Source organism: Vicia villosa, linkage group LG6, assembly GCF_029867415.1.
Source record: "Vicia villosa cultivar HV-30 ecotype Madison, WI linkage group LG6, Vvil1.0, whole genome shotgun sequence".
NCBI classification, from domain to species: Eukaryota; Viridiplantae; Streptophyta; class Magnoliopsida; order Fabales; family Fabaceae; genus Vicia; species Vicia villosa.
Genome location: NC_081185.1, coordinates 5981574 through 6003764, shown reverse-complemented (window position 1 = coordinate 6003764; position 22191 = coordinate 5981574). Strand labels below are relative to the sequence as shown.

General features: G+C 32.3%; 2 protein-coding genes and 1 long non-coding RNA gene across 3 annotated transcripts; 2 read left to right on the top strand and 1 right to left on the bottom strand.

Moving 5' to 3' along the window:
• The first annotated feature begins 4149 nt into the window (after positions 1-4149).
• On the top strand, positions 4150-8684 carry LOC131608814 (binding partner of ACD11 1). The gene is made up of 5 exons (XM_058880379.1): positions 4150-4291; positions 5609-5782; positions 6204-6279; positions 7204-7311; positions 7968-8684. Exons 2-5 carry the CDS (start codon positions 5667-5669, stop codon positions 8424-8426), a joined length of 759 nt encoding a protein of 252 aa, XP_058736362.1. The 5' UTR covers positions 4150-4291; positions 5609-5666; the 3' UTR covers positions 8427-8684.
• A 9390-nt stretch (positions 8685-18074) lies between these two features.
• On the bottom strand, positions 18075-20220 carry LOC131611173 (uncharacterized protein At3g28850-like). The gene has a single exon (XM_058883268.1). The coding sequence runs from the start codon at positions 19829-19831 to the stop codon at positions 18482-18484; it is 1350 nt and encodes a 449-aa protein (XP_058739251.1). The 5' UTR covers positions 19832-20220; the 3' UTR covers positions 18075-18481.
• Positions 20221-20431: 211 nt separating this feature from the next.
• On the top strand, positions 20432-21257 carry LOC131611172 (uncharacterized). Its single transcript, XR_009286782.1, has 2 exons — positions 20432-20596; positions 20690-21257. It is a non-coding gene; the product is annotated as an uncharacterized LOC131611172 (long non-coding RNA).
• Positions 21258-22191: the final 934 nt, after the last annotated feature.

Genomic DNA, 22191 nt, shown 5'->3' with positions numbered 1-22191 from the left:
GGACCAGCATCATGGCCGGTATCTCCCTGAGCGGTGCATGCGGCAGTTCGGATTTGTGCAGATGATACCCAGGTCACCTTTTGAGGCTGCTCCCGACACAGTGACCAGAGTGCAGCTCACTGCCATATTTGAGGATTGGGAGAATCATGTGGTACCGGAGGAGTATCGTCACATTCGGGTCACCTAGGACTGGCACAGTGTGGAGGGGTACGTCACATGGTTCTACCGGGTGTCACATCCTCTGCTGACACCCGACGCTCCCGGCGCTCCTAGGCCAGCACACGAGGAGATCCTGGAGAACCAGCAGGCCGAGGATGACCACGCCATTGATCTCCTGCCGATCTGCCAGCGGATAGAGATGCTTGGGCGGGACGCGTTGGATCGAGGTGTCGTTCATCAGGGCGGTCCAGAGGCAGTCGCCGTGATGGAGATGACCGTCACTGATGCGGGCCGTGCGGCGGCATACAGGCGGCAGAGGAGGTCCCAGGGAGAGAGGGTTAGGCATACCCAGTAGTGGTCGGGTTTTTTTTTTTTTGTTTTCGGATTGTATCTTTCGTACACTATTATTATTTGGATTTGGATCGGATCGGTTTGTATATATTACTATTTTTATCATATTAGTATTTTCTGTTTATATATCGCTTATTTTATTTGCCGTCTTCCTTTAATTAAAAATACGAGGCTGTTTCCAAAAACATAAAAAAAACACAGTTTCTGCATAATTCGGAAGTTCATTTCCGAAACCCCCCAAAATCTAAAAAAAGGTGTTTTCGGAAGTGCATCTCCGAAAACACCCCCTATTTGGTGTTTTCGGAGATGAACTTCCGAAGTCTGAGAAAATTTTAAAAAAAAAATATTTCGGAAGTTCATTTCCGAAGCAAGGGTAAACAGGGGTTTTCGCTGGGGGTGACCCCATAGGGAGGTGGGTAAAGAAATTTTCTATTTCTTTTCGAAGTCTATATTTTTGCAAATTTATATAAAACAATAATAAGTGTTTTTGTATTTTATTGTCTAATCATATATATTTGATTTATTTTTTATAAAAATAATAATGTAAAATTCAACATGTATAAATAATTAATATATTTATTTATTTTAGACGAAAATTAATTCAGTTCTTTTAATAAATGAAAAAATTGCTAAATGTTACTTTTTGATATAAAAGTCATACTTTAATGTTTATTTTAGGCTTCTAAAAACAACTTTAGATTTGTGTGCATAACTACTAAACCCAACCTTCATATGTGAAATTAGTATCAACAACTTAAAAATAAAACGCAGCACCGTTTTACTACTAGCTAGATTTTGTTTTTTTTTTTCTTCCGACAAAATCTTTGGCACCACAAGCCAGATTCTTAACCAATCCAATTCAGAAACTTCAATCCACCAAGAATGACGACGCGCTTTGGCCAACAAAATGCTTCACGCGCCATAGTGATTAAACATGATTTCCAGATTTCAATTATTTGATACACTAATTATAAAATGATTAAATATATTTTAGGTTCTTATAAATATTTTAAATTTAATTTTTTATTTTTATTAGAAAAATGATTATAATAATATTTTTTATTTTTTATTTTAAAACAAAGATAGTTTAATATAATTTTTTAAAATTTTAAAAGATAATGATAAATGTAAATAAAATTTTCATTTATAAATCAATTTTGAGTTTTTTTTTGATGAACTTTTTATAACGTTCTAAGCATATCTGTAAAATAATCAATCAAAAATACACATTGATTTAACGATAGTGACTAAAACTACATTCATAATAATTTTGTATGAACCAAACATATCACTTTTATAGATATCAAAAACAAAATTTGATAATTTATAGAGACCAAAAACATATTTAACCATTATAAAAATTTAAAAATATGAATTTAACGATAGGTACGAATTTTTTATTTAATAAAATATATCATGGTAAAATCATCATGTTATGTAAATAATTTTAAAATTTTAATTTGATTTAATAAAATATATTGTTATGATTGATAGTGTAAAATTACACTATTTTTTTAAAAAAATATTATTAGTGTCATGTTTTATTTTAGAAAAAATATAATATGTACTGATAGTTTAAAATAATTTAAAATAATTTTACAGTGCTAACCAATAAATATTATATATTATGTTAAATCTCTTTTATAATTTAAAATTATTTAAATGACAGGGTAGATTATTATTTTATTATTATACGACAGTTTAAAGTTATTTTACATTGTCAATACATGTCTATTTAACTCTTTATTTTAAATAATAATTTTATTATATCTCACAATTTTGTAAATGTTGATTTTTTAAAGTTCTTTTCCTTATTATATATTTATCATTTTCAATGTTTTCCCCCAGAAAAAATTGCAATGAATATTTATTTATTAGTGTAAAAAAAATTAAAATAAAACTACTATAATTCAATGAAATTATTATTTTTCATGAAAACTATAAAGTTTATTGATAGTTTTACATATTGAAATAACTTTTAATTACCTTATTAAAAGAAAAAAAATTCTAAGCAACAGTTTATTGTTGAGAAGCAAAAAGCACAAATAGTGCATAGCGGTTTCAAAACAACTTACAGCTTAACTATATAAAGATGATATGAAACGGAAACAAACAAATTTTTATCACTTTATGTTGAAAATAAGTTTTTAATTCTCAATTTTAACATTTATTTTTATATTTTAAAAATAATTTGTTTGACCAACTTATGTTTATATTTAAAATAGGGTGAATACTATCAATTATTTATTAAAATCAAAATATTATAATATAAAATAAGAATTATATAATATATTTTTAAAATAGCAGTGACTTTTTAATTTACAAATGTAATGCAAATGTAATAAAAAAACTATAATAATAACATACTATGTAAGTAGAGTAATAATATTGATAGGTTTCTATTAGTGTGGAAATAAAAATGGATGTAGTTGAAAAACTAATGATTTTGAAGGGCGGTTTTGATTTTCTTTACAGTGGTGCATGATGGACCTGCATGGTTAACACTCCAACGTCCAAGTCAACTCAAGACTTAAGATGAGATGAGTATAGTGAAAAGCAGAGGTCAGAGTTTGTACTTTGCTCTTCGCGTTATATTACTAAATTGAGGTCATCTATGAGAGTGGAGTCGTGTTACTCACAACTGCTACTAATTTCCCCTTCGTTTCAACGTTGAGGGTTTTTTTGATTTCTTGAACAAAAGAGTGGTTGATTTTGGCGTTTCTAGTGCTGGCTACCTGAGATAGTACGTTAGATCAGGTTTTTTTCTCCCGAGGCACATGATTAATCTTGAACGCCTTGAATTTCTCTATCTTTCTAGCAACTAGCTTGAGGTACTTCTGGAGCAAAGCTTCATTTGCATAGACATCTCCTCTTATTTGGGAAACAAGCAATTGGGAGTCCATTCATAAGTTAATGCATTATACCCTCATTTCTTCTGCGAGCGTGATCCCGACATTAACGATTTCATACTCGGCTTGATTGTTGGTGGTCAGAAACTCGAACCTTACAAACACTTCCACTACTAAATCGAAATTATTTTCTAAGATCACACATGCGTCACTTCCCTTTCTGTTGGGCGATCTGTCCGTGAAGACCACCCATGTACGATTTTTCTCTAGGGACACGAGAGTCATCTTGGCTAAGAAGTCCGCAAACAATTGAGCTTTCAGGGTTTTCCTTGCATCGAAGAACACCTCAAACTCGACAACTCAATGATACAATTCGCCAGACGCCCTGCCAGATCCGGCCAATAAAACACTTGGTTTATAGGAAATTTTGTCCAATAAAACACTTGATTTATAGGCAGATTTGTCCAAACTATAATGAAATGTTCGAAGAAATATCGTTACAAATTGTGTGATGTTATTACTAACGTCAAAGCTGCCTTTTCAATCTTCTAATACAGTATTTTTCTCTACCAATCAATTATTATTTATTGAAGTCTCTATTTCTATATTGATTGCTATGTAATTTTTTTTGTTAAAAAATATTTTTTTTAAAAAAACTAGAATAAGACGGCGAATAAAACAAAAAATTGAAATTAAGTGAACAAAAAATTAGTTTTTTAAACAAAATTCATAAACAAACACAATCGACAAATGGCGCGCGTAGGATTGAGTGTAACCTTTTAACCATAATGGTATCATAATTATTGTTAGGATTGGTTAGAGGCGTTATCTCTGCTAACTTTCCCTTCTCTTCTCTTCTCTTCTATTCTCTTCTCTTCTCCTCAACTTCACTTCACCATTTTCAATCTTCAATCGCTCTTTCCTCTTTCAAGGTACTTTCAATATCAACTCTTTCATTCTTTCTTCAAATCTTTTTTTTTTTTGCTGTTTGTTTTCAGCTTCTTTCTTCAACTCCTTTTTGCTGTTTGTTTTAATCAATTTTGCTTTAGTTAATTTTGATTGTAAGATTTTGGAATTGAATTATTTGGATTTTGTTTGAATAGAAAATGTGATTCTTAAGAAAGTAGATAAATAATTGTTACTATTGATCATAGAGTTCAGCTAATTATTATAGCATTTACTATTATGTCATTTTCGCGTAAAGACTTTCGCGATTTCGTTCAATCTAATTGTTGTGATATTGATTGTAGTCGTAGTCGAGTTTGAATTAGCCAATTTTTTTTTATAATAAAAACTGTGAATAATGAATGGTATTGATGTCGATACATTTTTGTCGCGGCCGCTTTTGTGATTATGCAATTTTTAGTATTTCGGAGTTTAATAATTACTATAGAATATAGATAAATAATTATTCACAAGAACACACGATTTATCGGAGTTCAACCAATTGTGTCTACGTCTAATGCAATGTTTAAACACCATAATAGCTCTCTTTATTCTCATTTGTGATAAATTTCGTGCGAGGAGATTAAATGTGTGTTTTTCTGAATATGGAATGAAACATCGAAATTATGTAATTAGGGACATCAGGGTGTTTAGGATGAAATTGAGTTTGATTTGTGTTAGGGGTTACTACAGATTTTGAATTTGGTATATCTGTAGTAGATTAAATGAATTCTCCTAAAAGATATTTACAAGCTATAACGCGCTCAGATAGATCTAGACACTGAACACGACACTGATACATCCACGCCACTAATAATTAGAGATGCGAGTGAGTGAATAAATATAACCACATGTATAAGTATTATGTGTGTGTTGGACTCTGACATGTGTTGCACAGTAACTCAGTGTCAGACATCAGATACATCTTCAATATAAAGCATCTTTGCTGTATAGTTTTTAAGGTTTACTATCCTTCAGTGTAATGTTTGTCTACTTATGTGTGTGTTGGGCACCGACATGTGTCATACCCTGTATCGGACATCAGATACATCTCCAATATGAAGCATCACTGCTACATAGTTTATAAGGTTTACTATCCCTTCAATGTAATATTTGTCTGTTTTTTTATCTTCACTGTGTTCTTACTTCTAACAATGCATGGTCTCACAAATGGAGCATAAAAAAGAAATGCAATTATGTGCCTTTTTTATCATTAGTTTCTGAAGTAACACAAATATTCCTTGCAGAATCACTTTCTCTTGTTCTTATCAGGTGTCGAGATTTACATTATTTGCTTTCTGCAGGTTTGTGGAATCTGGTTCTGTTTTTCCCTTTTGAGATTTTTCCAAAACCTCGATAATTATGTATCCCGGTGGTTATACTGCTGAAATTACAAACCTATCTCCAAGAGCTACTGAGAATGATGTGCAAAATTTTTTTGGCTACTGTGGTGAGATTGAGCGTGTTGACGTGATAAGGTAATGTTACTTAACCTTATTTACGTTGAGTTAATGATTATTAGACATATTAGTCGAAACTCATTAACCTCTGACATAATTTCATTAGCCACAAATTTCGACGCGGTTAACCATAAATCTGTAGATGTTTCACTACATGTGAATTTGAACACTTTAAAATTGTGGTTGATGAAAATACATTAATGGTTAACGAGTTTTGACACCTGATATAACCCTTAACATGCTTCTAGGACACCAATATAGAACATTTTTAAAAGATGTTTACTCGTTTTTTTGACATTATTTCATATTGCAATTTAATAGCAAGATTGCATGTTGTATGTTAGAAGGCTTAGATGGTAGAAATGTTAGTTTACTTCATGGCATCGGTGAAGAACTCTTCAAACTAATTGAAAAAAGTAATTTTTTTATTATGACACAGACACAGTGATTTTGATTCTACTGCATATGTGACTTTTAAGGAAGCTTATGCCCTGGGAACTGCATTATTGCTTAATGTAAGCTTCTTAACTTCTTTGTTAGATATCATAGATCAACATAGTACATAATGGATTTCCATGCTTTTTTAAACTTTCAATTAACTGTGTTCTACTTAGATATTTCATATTTGTAAATCTATAAAGCATGAGAGTTTTGGTGGTTTGCTTGTGTATCAAGCATGTTCCCTGTATCACCGTGTTTAAGAAAATTACGTAATTGAATGTAACCATATGTGTTAGTGTCGGACACTGATTCTTAATATCACGTCCTAAGGCTATTTCAACGTGAAACTTGGGAAGTTAGAAATCGGAGTGTTAGTGAATTGTGCGTTTCATTGCTTGGAAACGCACGAGCAAACTGACCCTGGGTATTTTTTAAGCTTTAAGCATTTTTTAAATAATTCATAAGGAAAATAAGCTGTGTTTGTCGCATGCTAATTTCCTTTCTGCAAAACTTTTCCATCTCATTTTCCCGGCTTCTGAAATCTTTTTATATTTTGTTTTACTTTTGATCCAATAAGGACCGAGAGAATGGCCGAAGTGAGGGGAAGACATGTGTGTTAGGTAGCGTACAGCACAAGTTCCTAGGCGGGGTTATGCATCTACAAATACTCTAATGCTCAAGTTAGTGTATGAATAAATCAGTTGGAGGTAAAGAATAAAAGCTTACTTTTTCAGAGGGGTAGCATGTGAGTAGGTTTTTGGCGGGAAATACCGTTGCTTTTGAGTAGACAGAGTGAATGACGTGATTGTCATTTGGCAGATCAATGTCCGATGAATTGCAATTCAATTACATTAGAGTGTTTTTTTGCTTAATATATTGTGATATCTGTACCTGTTCAATTCAATTCATCTTGTTTTGTTGCAGAACATTACCTATTCAGTAACATGACATTGTCCTGGTTTAAATCTGTTTGCTAATATGCATATATTCTCGTTCAGGGTTCGATGATTTTGGACCAAAGCATTTCCATTTCGCGCTGGGAAGCTTATACGGATGACAATAATTGGAACAGGCATAACGTTGAAGATAGTATTACATGCTCTCAAGTATGCCTTAAATCCCTTCCTTAAAAGCTCTCTTACTTTTAGTTTGACCAAAGTGAGTCACTGGTTGATACTCTGTCAAATACACACGAGAAATTATATACGATGAAGATAAATGTCAACCATTGTTATCTTTCTCAATTATCTCAATCCCTTTCCGAAAAATAACTTGACCTAATCTACTGGCATAATGTTATCAAATAGCGGCGCCATGGGCGCTATGGCGGATATTCATGGCGGTTTTTGAGTTCACCGCAATGGTAAATATTGGTCGATATTGCAGGTTTTTCCGCCATAATCTACTATAATGGTGCCGCAAAGTGGCTGGTATGGCGGGTTCTTGGCTCTCCGTCATGGACCGCCATCTGCCATCGATAACACTAAGCACTCATGTGACTGTTCGAAAGAATTTATAGAAACAACTTATAACATGTCTATAAGATGTTTTAAGTTCACTTTCACAAGTTTTCTAGAATAACTTGTGAAAACAACCAATAACTTATATGAAAACATTTTGACTTTATTTTATCTGTTATTATAGAAATAGCTTATAGTTTATACGAAAACTGTTTGACTTCATTTTACGATATAAGTGCTTAATTAAACTGTTTATCCAAATAGAGCCTTTGTCAATGGTTTCTCAATCTATTGTTTTACAGGATGTTCACATGGATAAGTTTGTTTCTTCCCCTGGAGAAGCTTTTACTATGGCCCAAGAAGTTGTCAAAACAATGGTAGCAAAAGGATATGTACTGAGCAAAGACGCATTCGTGATGGCAAAAGCTTTCGATGAATCGTGCAGTGTATCATCTACTGCATCAGCCAAAGTCGTTGAAATCAGCAACAAAATTGGACTGACAGAAACCATAAATTCAGGTATTGAAACTTTCAAATCTGTTGACGAGAAGTATCATGTTACAGATATCACCAAATCGGCCGCAGCGGTTACGGGAACGACAGCTATAGTCGTGGCAACAGTTACCGGAAGAGCTGCTGTGGCTGCTAGTACTGCTATTGTCAATAGCAGCTACTTCGCGAAAGGAGCTCTTTGGGTTTCGGATATGTTATCTCGTGCGGCGAAATCAGCCGCGGAATTGGGTCAGCATCAGAACAAATGAAACTCAAAATGTTTGGTTGTTGTACACAAACAAATAGCAATAATTATTCGGTGATACTGTATCGGTTTGACGTTACTTATCTGGTGCAAATGTTGATACCAGAGGATCCATGATAAGCAGCAACTGCATCATTTGTAGAAATCACCAAACAATACATAGATATTTGTATGTACTAAGTTTGATCTTTACTATTGTTGTATGTATTGATAACTTAATATGTTGATTTATATACTACCTCCAATCATATTTTACAATGTAGTTATTTGTGCAGATAGTTTATGATTTGGGGAATAGTATTACAACATGACACTATTTTTTGGGACACTTGTGTGAGTTTTTCTACATGGGACGGAGGTGTGTCAATACAAGACACACCCGATCATAGAGGTGTTCGTGCTTCATAGATTCTGATTAGTAAATATTATTTGGATTATATAATCTAATTTATTAAAGGCAGTTGTGAGAAGATGATATTGAGAGAATTCAATATAATGGATAAGGTTTTTTTCATATCACTTGCACACATTTCATTTGTCTTCTTCTAAAAGTAGTATCGACGTTTAGACTTATTTCAAGGGCAGAGTTGTCAGTTGCACACATTTCATTTGTCTTCTTCTAAAAGTAGTATCGACGTTTAGACTTATTTCAAGGGCAGAGTTGTTTTTGAAAGTCCTGTATAAGTTAGTTACAGTTCAACCTTGACAAAATAAATATGGACTCTATTTAATCATATTTTAACAATGACAAATATTTTATAAAACTCTATTCAACCATGGTTTAACCATGATAAATTTTAGGTCCAGTACAGTAGCGTCGTCCATCTTGCCTGTCCTCAAAGATGGTCATGTTTGAAGGCCACAAAATTACTTGGGCTTTAGCCTCAAGGTCCACGCCGGTACAAGCATTAAACTCGAGACAACTTCCTTTATCTCCCACCACCTCTAAAAACGCAAACTTTATATGTAACATAAAAACGCACAATTTATATGTAATAACCATTTAAACGTATTTCGCACTTTGCATCCGTTTGAATTGTATAATCCAGACAAATCTGCTGTTTTTAAAGGTATGAGAATAAGGCAAGAATTTCCAAAACCCTATTGGAAAACTTTTGCATCATAAAAAATAGTACCTCCAAAATCACTTAATTGAGTCACATTACTTAGTTGCACCAACACCCTTTTCATGCAGCCAACACACTTAGTTGTTACTTAATCTCAAAAACATAAGCAGACAGTGATTTACATAACAACATGCTAACTACTTTCTAATATTTTAATGTTTCAGCTGATTTCTTGCCAACTATATTGTTTTGCTTTTATAAGCATCATAGCCAATATATCTCACTCCTAACAATTTATCATTCCCTTTACAACTCAACCACTTCTTTGCCGTGACCAACCTACTTTTGTTCAATAATGTAAAGTTGTATGGGTTGATATATGAGATTATTTCAATGTTTCTTTCACTTATTGGTCTTAATAATCACACTTTGTGAGTTTTTCTACCAAAAGTTTTGTTGATTACATGTGTCCATGGGGTTGGTTTTGTAATGAGTGTGGAATGTGAATTCCCTTTCATCCGTAAAATAATATGCCAATGAAATTTTTTATTTTTTTGAAAGATACTTTTCATCATGTCCTCACTACTAAAGATATTATGAGTAATGTTATTTTATCACCTAAATATAGATAATGAATATTAACACATTATAAAAATATATCATTTATACTTACTCATGTGATTAAGGAAAAAAAATAATAGTAAAAAAATAACACCTTATACAAAACCGTATAATAATAGAGAATTTCTTTGCCAACCTCCCTACCTTCTAGTCCACCTCTGGTGAAAACCCCATACTACCCCTGACTTCGGAAATGCATTTCCGAAATGCAAGAAAAAGGTGTTTTCGGAGATGCATCTCCGAAAACGCCTTTTTTTTTGAAAAAATTGTCTTATTTCGGAAGTTCATTTCCGAAAACAGCATTTCGGAAGTGAACTTCCGAAATACTGCGCGTTCTGCAGATTTATTAAAACACTCCCCGTCCCCATTCATTTACCCTAACTCAAATCAAAAACAAGCAAAGGCGAAAATTTGTGCAAACACACTTCCAAGGCTGCATCAAGACTCCAATCACATTGCTATACAACATTCAAAAGCCCACAAATCACTCAATTTGTAAGTTTTAAATTTGTTAGATTCATTATTCAAATGCATGTTATTTAGGGTTTCAATTGCATAAATGATATATGGACTGGTTGTTAGTAGTATTTAGGTTGTTTAGAAGCTTTTTGAATTGGTTTTATGTTTGATTTTGGGGTCTGCCATGGAAGTTTCAGAAAACCCCATCGCAGGGATGTTTCGGAAGTTCATTTCCGAAAACACCTCCATCCCAGTTTTCGGAAATGAACTTCCGAATTGTATCAGAAGTTCAAATTTTTTAGTTTTTTATTTTGTCTCGCATATTAATCGATTTCAATTGTTTTCAGGAACATGTCAGGCAACCAACCAGCACGCATCAGACAGGGTAGGGAGACCCAGACTGCGTCAGCTACACAGGGTAGGGAGTGTCCGTTTTAATTTGCAAGTACTTTATTTTTAACGCCTTTGTTTATTGTGCCTGTTTCTTTGAAGTTTGTGTGCATGCGTTCTGCTTCACCTCCTTCGTTCTTTAATGACTTGTCCGTTTCCCAAGCGTTTTTGTCCCCTTTCTTCTTTTATAAAAGGAGGTCTCATGGACCTTTCTTTCTTCATTTTTACGCAGGAATGGGTGGCGCTAAGGGAAAAAATGAGGTGAAGGAGAAAAAGAAGGTTTCGACCGGCTCTACTTCGTGCTCTCGCGGAGTGAAGGAGGTGAAGGAGAAGAAGAAGGTTTCGACCGGCTCTACTTCTCGTTCCCAGGGCGCCCGGGGCCCGGATGCTCAAGCTCAACTATCTGGCGTGAGAGTCGTGGTTGATGCTGGTGGTTCTGAGACTGAGTGGGATGAGGATTGGTATCAGTATCTTCATTCGGAGGAGTTCGCTCGTCGGGCAGAATAATGTGTTTTTGTTTTGTTTGATGTGTATTTTGTAACGCTCGTCGGGCAGAATAACGTGTTTTTGTTTTGTTTGACGTGTTTTGTTTTGTTTTGTTTTGATTTCGGATTGTATCTTTCGCACAGTGTTTTTGGATTTTATTTATCATATTAGTATTTTCTGTTTATATGTCGCTTATTTTATTTGCCGTTTGCGTTTAATTAAAATGCGAGACTGTTTAAGAAAAAACATAAAAAAAAAACACAGTTTCTGCATAATTCGGAAATGAACATCCGAATTCACCCCCATGAGGTATTTTCGGAAGTTCATCTCCGAAGACACCCCCCATGAGGTGTTTTCGGAGATGCACTTCCGAATTATGGAAATTTAAAAAAAAAAAAAAAAGCGCTTCGGAAGTTCATTTCCGAAGCAGGGGTATTTTCGGATTTTCGCTGGGGGTGACCCCCATAGGGAGGTGGCTAAAGAAATTTTCTAATAATATTGTGTTTGACACCTAAAAATAATTTTAAATAATATAGAAAAAAATATGTTTGTCTCTTAAAATTAGAGGATAAAATTGAAAAAATGTATTGAAAATTGAAATGAATCATTCATTTTGAGACATATTTTATTTCAAATAAATTATTCATTGTGCGACGGAGGGAGTAGTATAGCCATCAAATTACTTTTGAAAAACACATTTTTATTTATTTTAAGCATAAACTATCATATATTTATAAAATGCATTACACTATAAATAATTTGAAAATATATTATTGGATCATGCAAAATCAATTATATTTCTGAATGTCTACATCGAAACTCATTATAGTAGATATATATTTCTTTAATATTTTCAATATATAATTATAAAGACTAATTCTTTAAATTGAAAAAGACGACAATAAACAATAACATTCTAAAGAAATATTTAATATTGTTTCATTTTAAAGATTGATTTTGAATAAAAGATTTCTAAAATTAAGCTGTTAGATAAAAATACATGTTTTTAGTCCTCATAAAATAAGCAAATGTTAATTTTGGTCATAATAAAAGGTTTATTTATTTGTTTATTATAAATACAAATTAGATGATAAAAAACAATGTTTGATATGCTAAAGCGCGAATTTGAATTTGAATTTACTATTTTTCACTTATCTAAATTTAGATTGTTCAAGTTTAAACAATTTAAAACCAAAATAAATTAAGGTTTTTTCTTCACCCACCTCCTAACCTTCTTGCCCACTCCTGGTGAATTTACCACAATACCCCTTGTTTCGGAAGTTCATTTCCGAAACGGTATTTTTTTTTGGAAAAAAGGTGTTTTCGGAAATGAACTTCCGAAAACGTGTTTTTTTTAATATAAAATATTGATTTCGGAGATGCATCTTCGAAATAAAGTCACTTTTCAGAAAATGTGGTGTTTCGGAAGTTCATCTCCGAGCGCACCCCCCTTGGAGGAATTCGGAAATGCACTTCCGAAAATAGGTCTGGACAGAAGAAAATGAACAATTCACTTTATTTAATCGGGTGAAAATTACAACGATAATATTACATAAAATTAAAGTTACATATTGTTAAACACGGGTAGGTGGGGATGAGAGAGTGGTGGGGAGAAAAAAAGGCTTCCAAATTTCAAAAGGTTTATTTATTATTTTAATAAAAATACGTACAACTGAAAGTAACAAATGACGGAGGAGGTGTAACCGGAGCCGAAACATATGACGGAGGAGGTGGATGTCCGGAGGAAGAAGACCCGGAGGTACGTCCACCGCGAGACAAAGGAGCCAATCAATGTAAGCTATAATTTATCATTATCATCAGGGGACGTCATTACAAAAAATTGGAAAAAAAATCTTATTATTTTTAATCTTGATTTTTTAGAAATGACGTCCCCAGATGATAATCATAAACTATAGCTTACATTGATTGGCTACTTTGTCTCGTGGTGGACGTATCTCCAGTTCTACTTCCTCCAGACATCCACCTCATCCGTCATATGTTCCGACCCCGGTTACCACTTCCAAAAACTAACATGATAAATCCAATACAAATACACTGTGCGATACAATCCGAAATCAGAACAAAACAAAACAAAAACATGTTATTCTGCCCGACGAGCGTTACAAAATACACATCAAACAAAAAAAAAAACACGTTATTCTTCCCGACGAGCGAACTCCTCCGAATGAAGATAATTATACCAATCCTCATCCCACTCAGTCTCAGAACCATCAGCGTTGATCACGACTCTCACGCCTGAAGACTGAGCTTGAGCATCCGGGCCCCGGGCCCCCTGGGAACGAGAAGTAGAGCCGGTCGAAACCTTCTTCTTCTCCTTCACCTCCTTCACCTCCTTCACCTCTTTCTTTGAAGAATCCTTTCTTCCCTTAGCGCCCTCTCTAGAAGACATGTTCCTGTAAACAATTGAAATCGATTAATATGCGAGACAAAATAAAAAACAAAAAAATTTGAACTTCTGATATATTTTGGAAGTTCATTTCCGAAAACTGGGATGGAGGTGTTTTCGGAAATGAACTTCCGAAACACCCCTGCGATGCAATTTCCTGCAACTTCCATGGCAGACCCCTAAATCAACCTTCAAACCAAATCAAAATGCTTCTAAACAACCTAAATACTACTAACAACTTAGCCATATATCATTTATGCAATTAAAACCCTAAATAACATGCATTTGAATAATAGATCTAAAAATTTCAAAACTTACAAAGTGTTAGGATTGAGGGCTTTTGAATGTTGTTTAGCAGTGTGATTGGAGCCTTGATGCAGCTTTGGAATTCTGTTTGCACAAATTTTCGCCTCTGCCACTTTTTGTTTTGATTTAGGGTAAATGATTGGGGGAGGGGGAGTGTTTTGATAAATCTGCAGAAATCGCAGTATTTCGGAAGTGAACTTCCGAAATAATTGTTTCGGAAATGAACTTCCGAAGTAAGTCAATTTTTTTAAAAAAACACGCTTTCGGAAATGAACTTCCGAAGCAGGGGTAGTTTTGGTTTTTCGCAGGAGGTGACCACTCATAGGGAGGTGGGTAAAGAAATTTTCTAAATTAATATTGATTTTTTGTTTCCAATTATAAGATGGTTTTCTGTTCCACATTAATACATATTTTTATTCCAAATGATTAATTTATCATTTCGAGTAATCTATATCTAACCCTATCCTCCCCATAATTTATAATCAATTGACACATCTAACATTTAAGGATTATAATTTTCATCTACCATCAACCACCTAAATGGATTATGATTTTGATATGATGACAAGAGACGTGTAGCCAATTGAGAATTTCTTGCATCTAGCTAAGTTCATTACATAAACCCATGAAGATGATTAAAGAAAAGACACAAGTAGGTGAAGAAATATAGTTTGCTTCTTTTTGTCATAAATCGTTTGTATCATTTTAGATGTTCCTTAGTTGTGTGGTCTTTCGTAAATGACACGATATTTGCTTATAGTTCTACATTTATGAGTGTATAAATAATACATATAGTTTTTTTTTGACTAAAAAGATATTCATTAATTCAAATTAAAAATACATCGATCATTACAAATTCAAGATCGCTAAAAACTGAAAAAGGTGAATCTGCAAACAATCTCGCAGCACCTAGGTTAATAGCATGCAACGACAACATGAAAGTGCCTACAAATATGACAATATAAAAGTCACCAGAATATTCATACTTCTGGATCTGCAACATTGACGCTCAAGTCTTCCTCGGATCTGCAATGATTTGAAATGAATGTGTCAATTTGAACCAACAAACACCGTACTAAGACGGGAAAACCAACAAACACCGTACTAAGACGGGAATTAACACCGTACAAGACAATGAAAACTTAAAAACACACAAAACAAGAAGCAAATCTGTATGGATAACCACTTATTTAAACAAAAAGAGAACGAAAAACGGTGTTGAGGGGGTGATTTTTAGCCAAAATGGCCAAAAACCACCCCTAAGATGGAAGAATGAAAAGAGAGAAACGTTGAGAAGAGTTTTGAATTGAAATAATTATAAATTATGTTTCAAAATAATACATATAGTTAATTTCATATAAATAAATAATTCATATGTTTCAAAATAAATGTGGTCTTAACTAAAATTTTTTTTTTTTATGTTATTGAATTTCAATAGTAAATGACTATTAGAGTTGACAAATATGTTCTGTTTAGACCCGTCTCACAAAAATTCGTAAAAAATAGAACGAGACTGGACGAACATAATTACAATTACAAGATTTAAAATCTTGATACGCCCTTTAAAAAATAAGGATAGAGCAGAAAATGTTTGCAGGCTTTACATATTTTAGATCTAAAAATGTAAAATTTTATATAAATGTTCATGTCCGCAAAAATCCAAAAAAAAAAAAAGGGGACGAAGAGAGACAAAGATATTAAATATTAGAGATTGTGGAACTGAATTTGAATCCAAAATTTATGTAACAAATAAATTATTTGATATTGTTATTACATCTTCTTTTACCTCACTTATAAAAAAGTTAAAAATAAAATTTAAAATATTATTTTACGAAAAAATATTTTTATTGATTATTAGTTGTTATTCATTGTCATATAATGAAAGATAGCACTTGAAAATAATGATGAGAAATATTATTTTAGGGGTTAAATTGAAACAAAATATAATAATGACATTAATATAAATATATGACACGTATTTTAAAATATTTATTATTCATATTTATTATTTACTAAATTATAATAGTTATTTTTGAATTGTTGGAGTAATTAGGCGACTAAAATGTGGCACCTCCATTTAATAATCAATAATGATTCTTATAAAAGTTTGATGAAAATCCTTTTCAAATTTTCAACCGACCCTTTGAAAGAGTATTGTTATGATGTTAAATAAAGTCAAAATTTGTCAAATTTTCAAATCTCTATGTTGTGGACCATATAGTCTAAAAAAGTGTTGTTTTCCTTCGAAGAAGATAAAAAATTCAAAGTTAGTGGTTTTAAATTCTTTAATTAAAAGTTAGTATTTTTTACCGTTGAATCATTAATATTCGAAGATCATCAAGTATAAAAATAAGCTAAAAATATTAAAAATAATAATAAACAAAATATTTTTTTAAATAGTATGAGAAAAAGTGCAAAAAAATGCTTCTAGATAAAAAAACAAAAATTAAATTTTTGGATAGCTGGAGTGATTTGAGCAAACATTTAAGTTTGTTAAAAGTATTAAAGAATCTAGATTTTAATTTTGGTAAAAGAAATATATTATTAAATTATTAATATTAATATAATAATAAATATAGAAATATTTTTTCATAAAAAAGTATTAGATTGAAAATTTGAGAATAATATTTATGAATTTCTTTAACTTTGGAGATATTTCATGTGCTTTTTATCTTTTGACTAGATTATAGAAGAAATAGTCTACTAGATATAATTTTATTTGACAAATTTATCATCTACTTTATTAAAATCGCTTAAAAGTCATCTTTTAAAAATAGCCAAGTTTTATTATAAAAATGATTTTAGGAACTAGTGGAGATACATTATTATAAAGAACTTTTTCATCAAAAAATATATTATTTTGACTTAATCTCAAGTGTCTCGCCGATGTTGACCCAAGACAATTTCTACCTAACATGCTATTTTGTGTATAACTTAATATTAATTCATATAAAAAAAATATAGAATGATGCTTTAAAAAAATAATAAGTTGAAAACAAATATAATAAAATGAAACATGTGTAAAGGGGATTGATTAATAAATAACATGGCAAACACTTTTATTTGAAAATTATATTTTATTCATTCTTCACTAACCGAGAAATTGATTGTAGTATTAATATTAATAATAATCCAATATAAAATTAAGTTCTAGAAAAGGTGTGCTATCTACTAATCATCTTAGATTGTATAATGGCCAACATATTGTAGGTAAAAATGGGACAATTATGGTGGAAATTGCATTAAGCACATAACCTCGTGCTCGCTCGGTATGACTCATAGAACACTGAGAAAAAGAAAAGAAGGGTAGAGGAATCGAACGAGTGTAACGAGTGAGGCAATCTTTGTCTCGTTCTTGCGTTTGACCTAAATTTATGATCGAGTGAGGCAATCTTTGCCTCGTTCTTGCATTTGACCTAAATTTATGATCTTTGTCTCGTTCTTGCATTTAACCCAAATTTATGTTAGACTTTTACAGTACGATTCAATAATTTAGATTGTACTATTATGAATACGATTTGTAACAATGTAACTCTACTTCATTTAAGTAACAATATAGAACTACAGTTGTTTTATAGTCGCAAAAACATAAGACACATTTGGCCAACACGTATAAACAAAGATCATGATCATTATGTTGCGATTGGTCATCTATTTTCTCTTCTATTATTGGTTGTTATTCTAAGAACGTTGAATACACTAGACACCTGTATCTGTCGTGTCTGATGTAAGTGTCTTTATTTTATAGAACAACTAAGTGCATTATCTAATTAGTCCATTGCAGATTCAACATCAATTCTAGGCCAATCAACAATGCAATCAGTTCCACAATGTAATGAAATCCAAACATCACAGCTTTGAAATTGCAGAAAGAAGAACACATTCTTAAGTGAAATAAACAAAATGCAACTAAGTATTAACTATAAACAACCTTTGTATTTATAATTCTCTTTTGCAATTCTTTTGAGTTATACATGAAAGGGAATTGTATACAACCTTTCTATCTTTTTTTTCTTTTTTCTGAAAAAAATGAAAAGTATACACTTTGCAGCAAATTGCACTGATGTTGCAGAGGGAATGATTAGAACAAGTAATTCACTCTATCCACCATATCAAAGACTCAACTATACAACACAAACTCACCAAATAAAAAATCAAAATGACCCTTAATGATAAAACTCAAAATTTGGTCACTATGTGCATGTTTGAAATCATACTCAGTTCGACGAAATCACAGTATCATTATGATTCACCGTGATTTCGATAAACTGAGTCTGATCATTCAAACATGTACTAAAAATCACCTGGAATTGAAAACAAAAACTAGTAGCAGCACACAGAGCAACGAATTAGTCCATTTTCGTTACAATCCGGGCAACGTTGAAATCCAGATTCACCTTCTTCATCATGATCATCATATTCTTCTTCTTCATTATCATCGTTGTCGTCATGGCCTTCGTGGTAGATTTTACAACTTCCAAAACAAGTTTCACACGGAACAAACCTTATATCACCGCAATTCTCGCATTCACCGCAACTATCCTCGATTTTCTCGCAACATTCCAACAATTTCTCAAGCTTCCCATCTTCATGCATTTTCTCAATCTCCTCAACTCCACCAATGTAGTTTCCACCAACAAAAACCCTTGGCAATCTTCCTCCACCATACAAATCACCTAAAAGCTCTCTTAACTCTTCCTTGAACCCTAAATGCATTGACACATCTCTCTCATCAATTTTCACTCCTAACCCTCTCAAAATCATCCTCACTTGACAACAATCCTCATAAGTCTTTCTCACCCCTCTCAAACTTGTGAAATACAAAACCACCTTTTCCTTTCCACCAACCTTAACATTCTCAAAAAGATCATCATCATCATCATCACCATCATCATCACACCGTAGCTTATCTTCGCGAATCGGCGTCTGCCTAAGGCGAAAAGGACTATCATGAGAGATTTGTTGTAAAGACATCTTGAATGACGAAATCACATCCGGATCAAAATCTGATATCGCCGGATTAAGTTTCGATTCATCCTCTGTCATTTCCTGCCAAAAGGGTTTAGGAGGATGAACACCAACACCAACACCAACAGAATTATCATCAACAAGAACACCATTGACATCAAAAGAGAAGCTTTTGAAGTGATTCGGCGATCGAAAAGGACTAATATCCTCAAGACCTTCCATCAACTCCCATGTATTGATTGTTTCCGGCTCACCAGGTGGTGTTCTTGTTGGAGTCATAGGAACAATTTTTGTTAACTTTTCTTCAATCATATTAGACCAAGTCTTAGCTTCAACCAACCCCAATGAAAAATCCTCAACTTTCTCACCCCTTTCCAATTCCTTCTTCTCCTTTTCCCTCTCCTTGTTGAGTTTTTGCATTAAACTTTCTCTATCAAACCTAAAACTCCCATTCTCTTCAACTTTACCATTAGAGAATCTAAAATCATGATGAACACCATTGAAACTAGAAGGGGAATTGAGTTTGAGATTACCTAATGTGGTTGATGTGAGAGCCACAACATGGTAACTATCATCATCATTATCCTCATCTTGTGATTGATGATTAGGTGGGTGATGAACATGCATGGAATAGCTTCTTGGAACTGGCGAATAGGGATTGTTGCAATGTCTACATCGCTTTTGCTTGGAATTTGCGCAACCCATTATCGAAATTTGAATCAATCAATAATAAAAATCCAAACTTTGATGATTTTAATTTCTGGGTCATAAATTTTTTTCTAGATGAGAAAAATCTGAAAATGTATCAAAAACTCAAAGAACAGACATAGATCTTTTGTTTCATGCGACAAAACAAAGAACAGGAACAAAGGTACAAGGATCTTTGAACGTGTGAAAAACAGAAGAATAAATCTAGAAAATGGATTGAAAAGTCAAAAGGAGGAGGCTGAAGATGAATTGGAAAATTGAATGTGGCTCTACTCTGATGATCCCACACGCTCTGCTCTGTGTTCTCTCTTTCTAGAATTTTTAGAGAGAGAAAACGACAAAGTCTTTGGAGAAACAAACAACCTTAGTTGGAAAAATATTAAGGATGTGAGTTCAGTTTTAGTTTGATATATACGTGGATTAAGAAATATAATAATAATATATTTGTTGGGAAAATAAAAATATCTACAATATAAGAAAATAAGATGGTATGGAAAGTTCCAAATTGCCCCTGCTGATTTTTTGTGCTGCCGCGTGGGATGTTTTATTGCCACCTTCAGCTCTACCATTCCAATTTGAAGCGTGTGATGCAATTTTTTACATTAACTTATTTATTTTTCTCAAACTAAAACTTTCTATCTTCTAAAGGCTAAAGGCTACTTTTTCAAAAGGCTACAACCTTCTCCCCCCTACTAAAGCTATCATGAGACTTCCCTCTCTCTCTTCTTTTAACAACTACAATCTTCTTTTCTCAAACTCAAAGTCTCTATCTTCTTCTTTCTTCCAACTCTCTCTCTTTTTCTCTTTCTATTTCATCCCTCTTTTTATTGTCTAATTTGAACCTTTTGTATTTAGGATTTGCAGGTTAATGCAAGGACAAACAATGGAGAAGAAGAACAATTTTTTTTTGGATCCATTACAACCTTCTTGACCTTTTAATGGAGGTAATATTTTTTCCAGATATGTTTTTACCCACAACCTCCCTGCTTCTACTCATTCATCTTCATCAACATTTTATTCATCTTTTTCATCGTTAATATGTGATGCTTTTGAGTTTTATATTATGGTTTGATGAGGTTAACAGAAAAAGTTATCAATTTTATGGTTATTGTTTCATAAAAGTTATCATTTTTATAGTTATTGTTTTGAAAAAAATTAACATTTTTATCATCGTTAGTCTTTATGTTGATTTTTCTGTTTCGTCTTTATGTTATTATTTGTTGTTTTTTTTTACAGTGATGTATAGTTTTGCAGCGTGAATCTGTGGTGGCAGCAGAACGTTTCCGGCGCCGAGTGTGGTTGTGGTCGGATTTGAAATGGTTGTTATATTTTATTGACTGAAATGTGTATCATCTACACTTTTATGATTTCTTTTTAATTTTTTTTTAACTTGCAGATCTATTAACTTATTCATTAGATTTCATTTTTCATTCTTCATCCACCAAAAAATCTGCTTCTCCAAATACTTAAAAAAAAAGTTAGCTTGATGAGCATTTCTCCATTTAAACAAGTTTTTCTTAAAGCATTTTATGTCATTGAGTGAATACTATTTGCAAGATTGTCAAATGGTTGATTTTTATTTTGTACTTCTGTAATTTGTTATCGTGCTTCAAAGAGAAAGAGACATGCATAAAAAATGCAATGACCTTCTAATGGTTCTTCAAAACTCTGGTTTTAATTTTTAAGGAAAAAAAATGATGAACATTTATTATTATAATAAATAAATATAAATGACATGTCTGACATGTCTCTCATAAAAAATACTAATAGACTTTGAATAATTCGTCTGACATGTCTCTCATTTGTGGTCTCAAGAAATTATGAATAGATGTGTCACATAATTTTCTGACCATTTGTGGTCTCAAGAAACCAGGGAATAAATGTGTCACAAATATTACTATTAAATAGATTAAATCTAATTTATAAACTAGATTGTATGTTACCACAACATGAAATAGTAAATTTATATGGACTAGACTAGACCATATATATAATTTTGATAGGACCGTATAATATGTTACCACAATAACCACTTTTATGTACTCTAGAGCCTAAAAAATAAAAAATAAAAAATAAAAGACATCCCTAACTTTTATTTCTCTCTATTTTATAAATAATATTTTTCAATTTTAAAAATTAAAATGTAGGATTAAAATTATTAAATTTAAAATAAATAATTTTAAATTGCTTTTACATTATTTTCTTTTAATAAATAATTTTATTTTTTATTTTCAAAAATATCCCTTTATTAATTTTTTTTTTTTACTATTTCTCAAGTCATTTCTTTTATCATAATATTGGTGCAACATGTTTTCAGCTTAAATTGATTTTCAAATTTATTAGAAAATTTGGTCTAT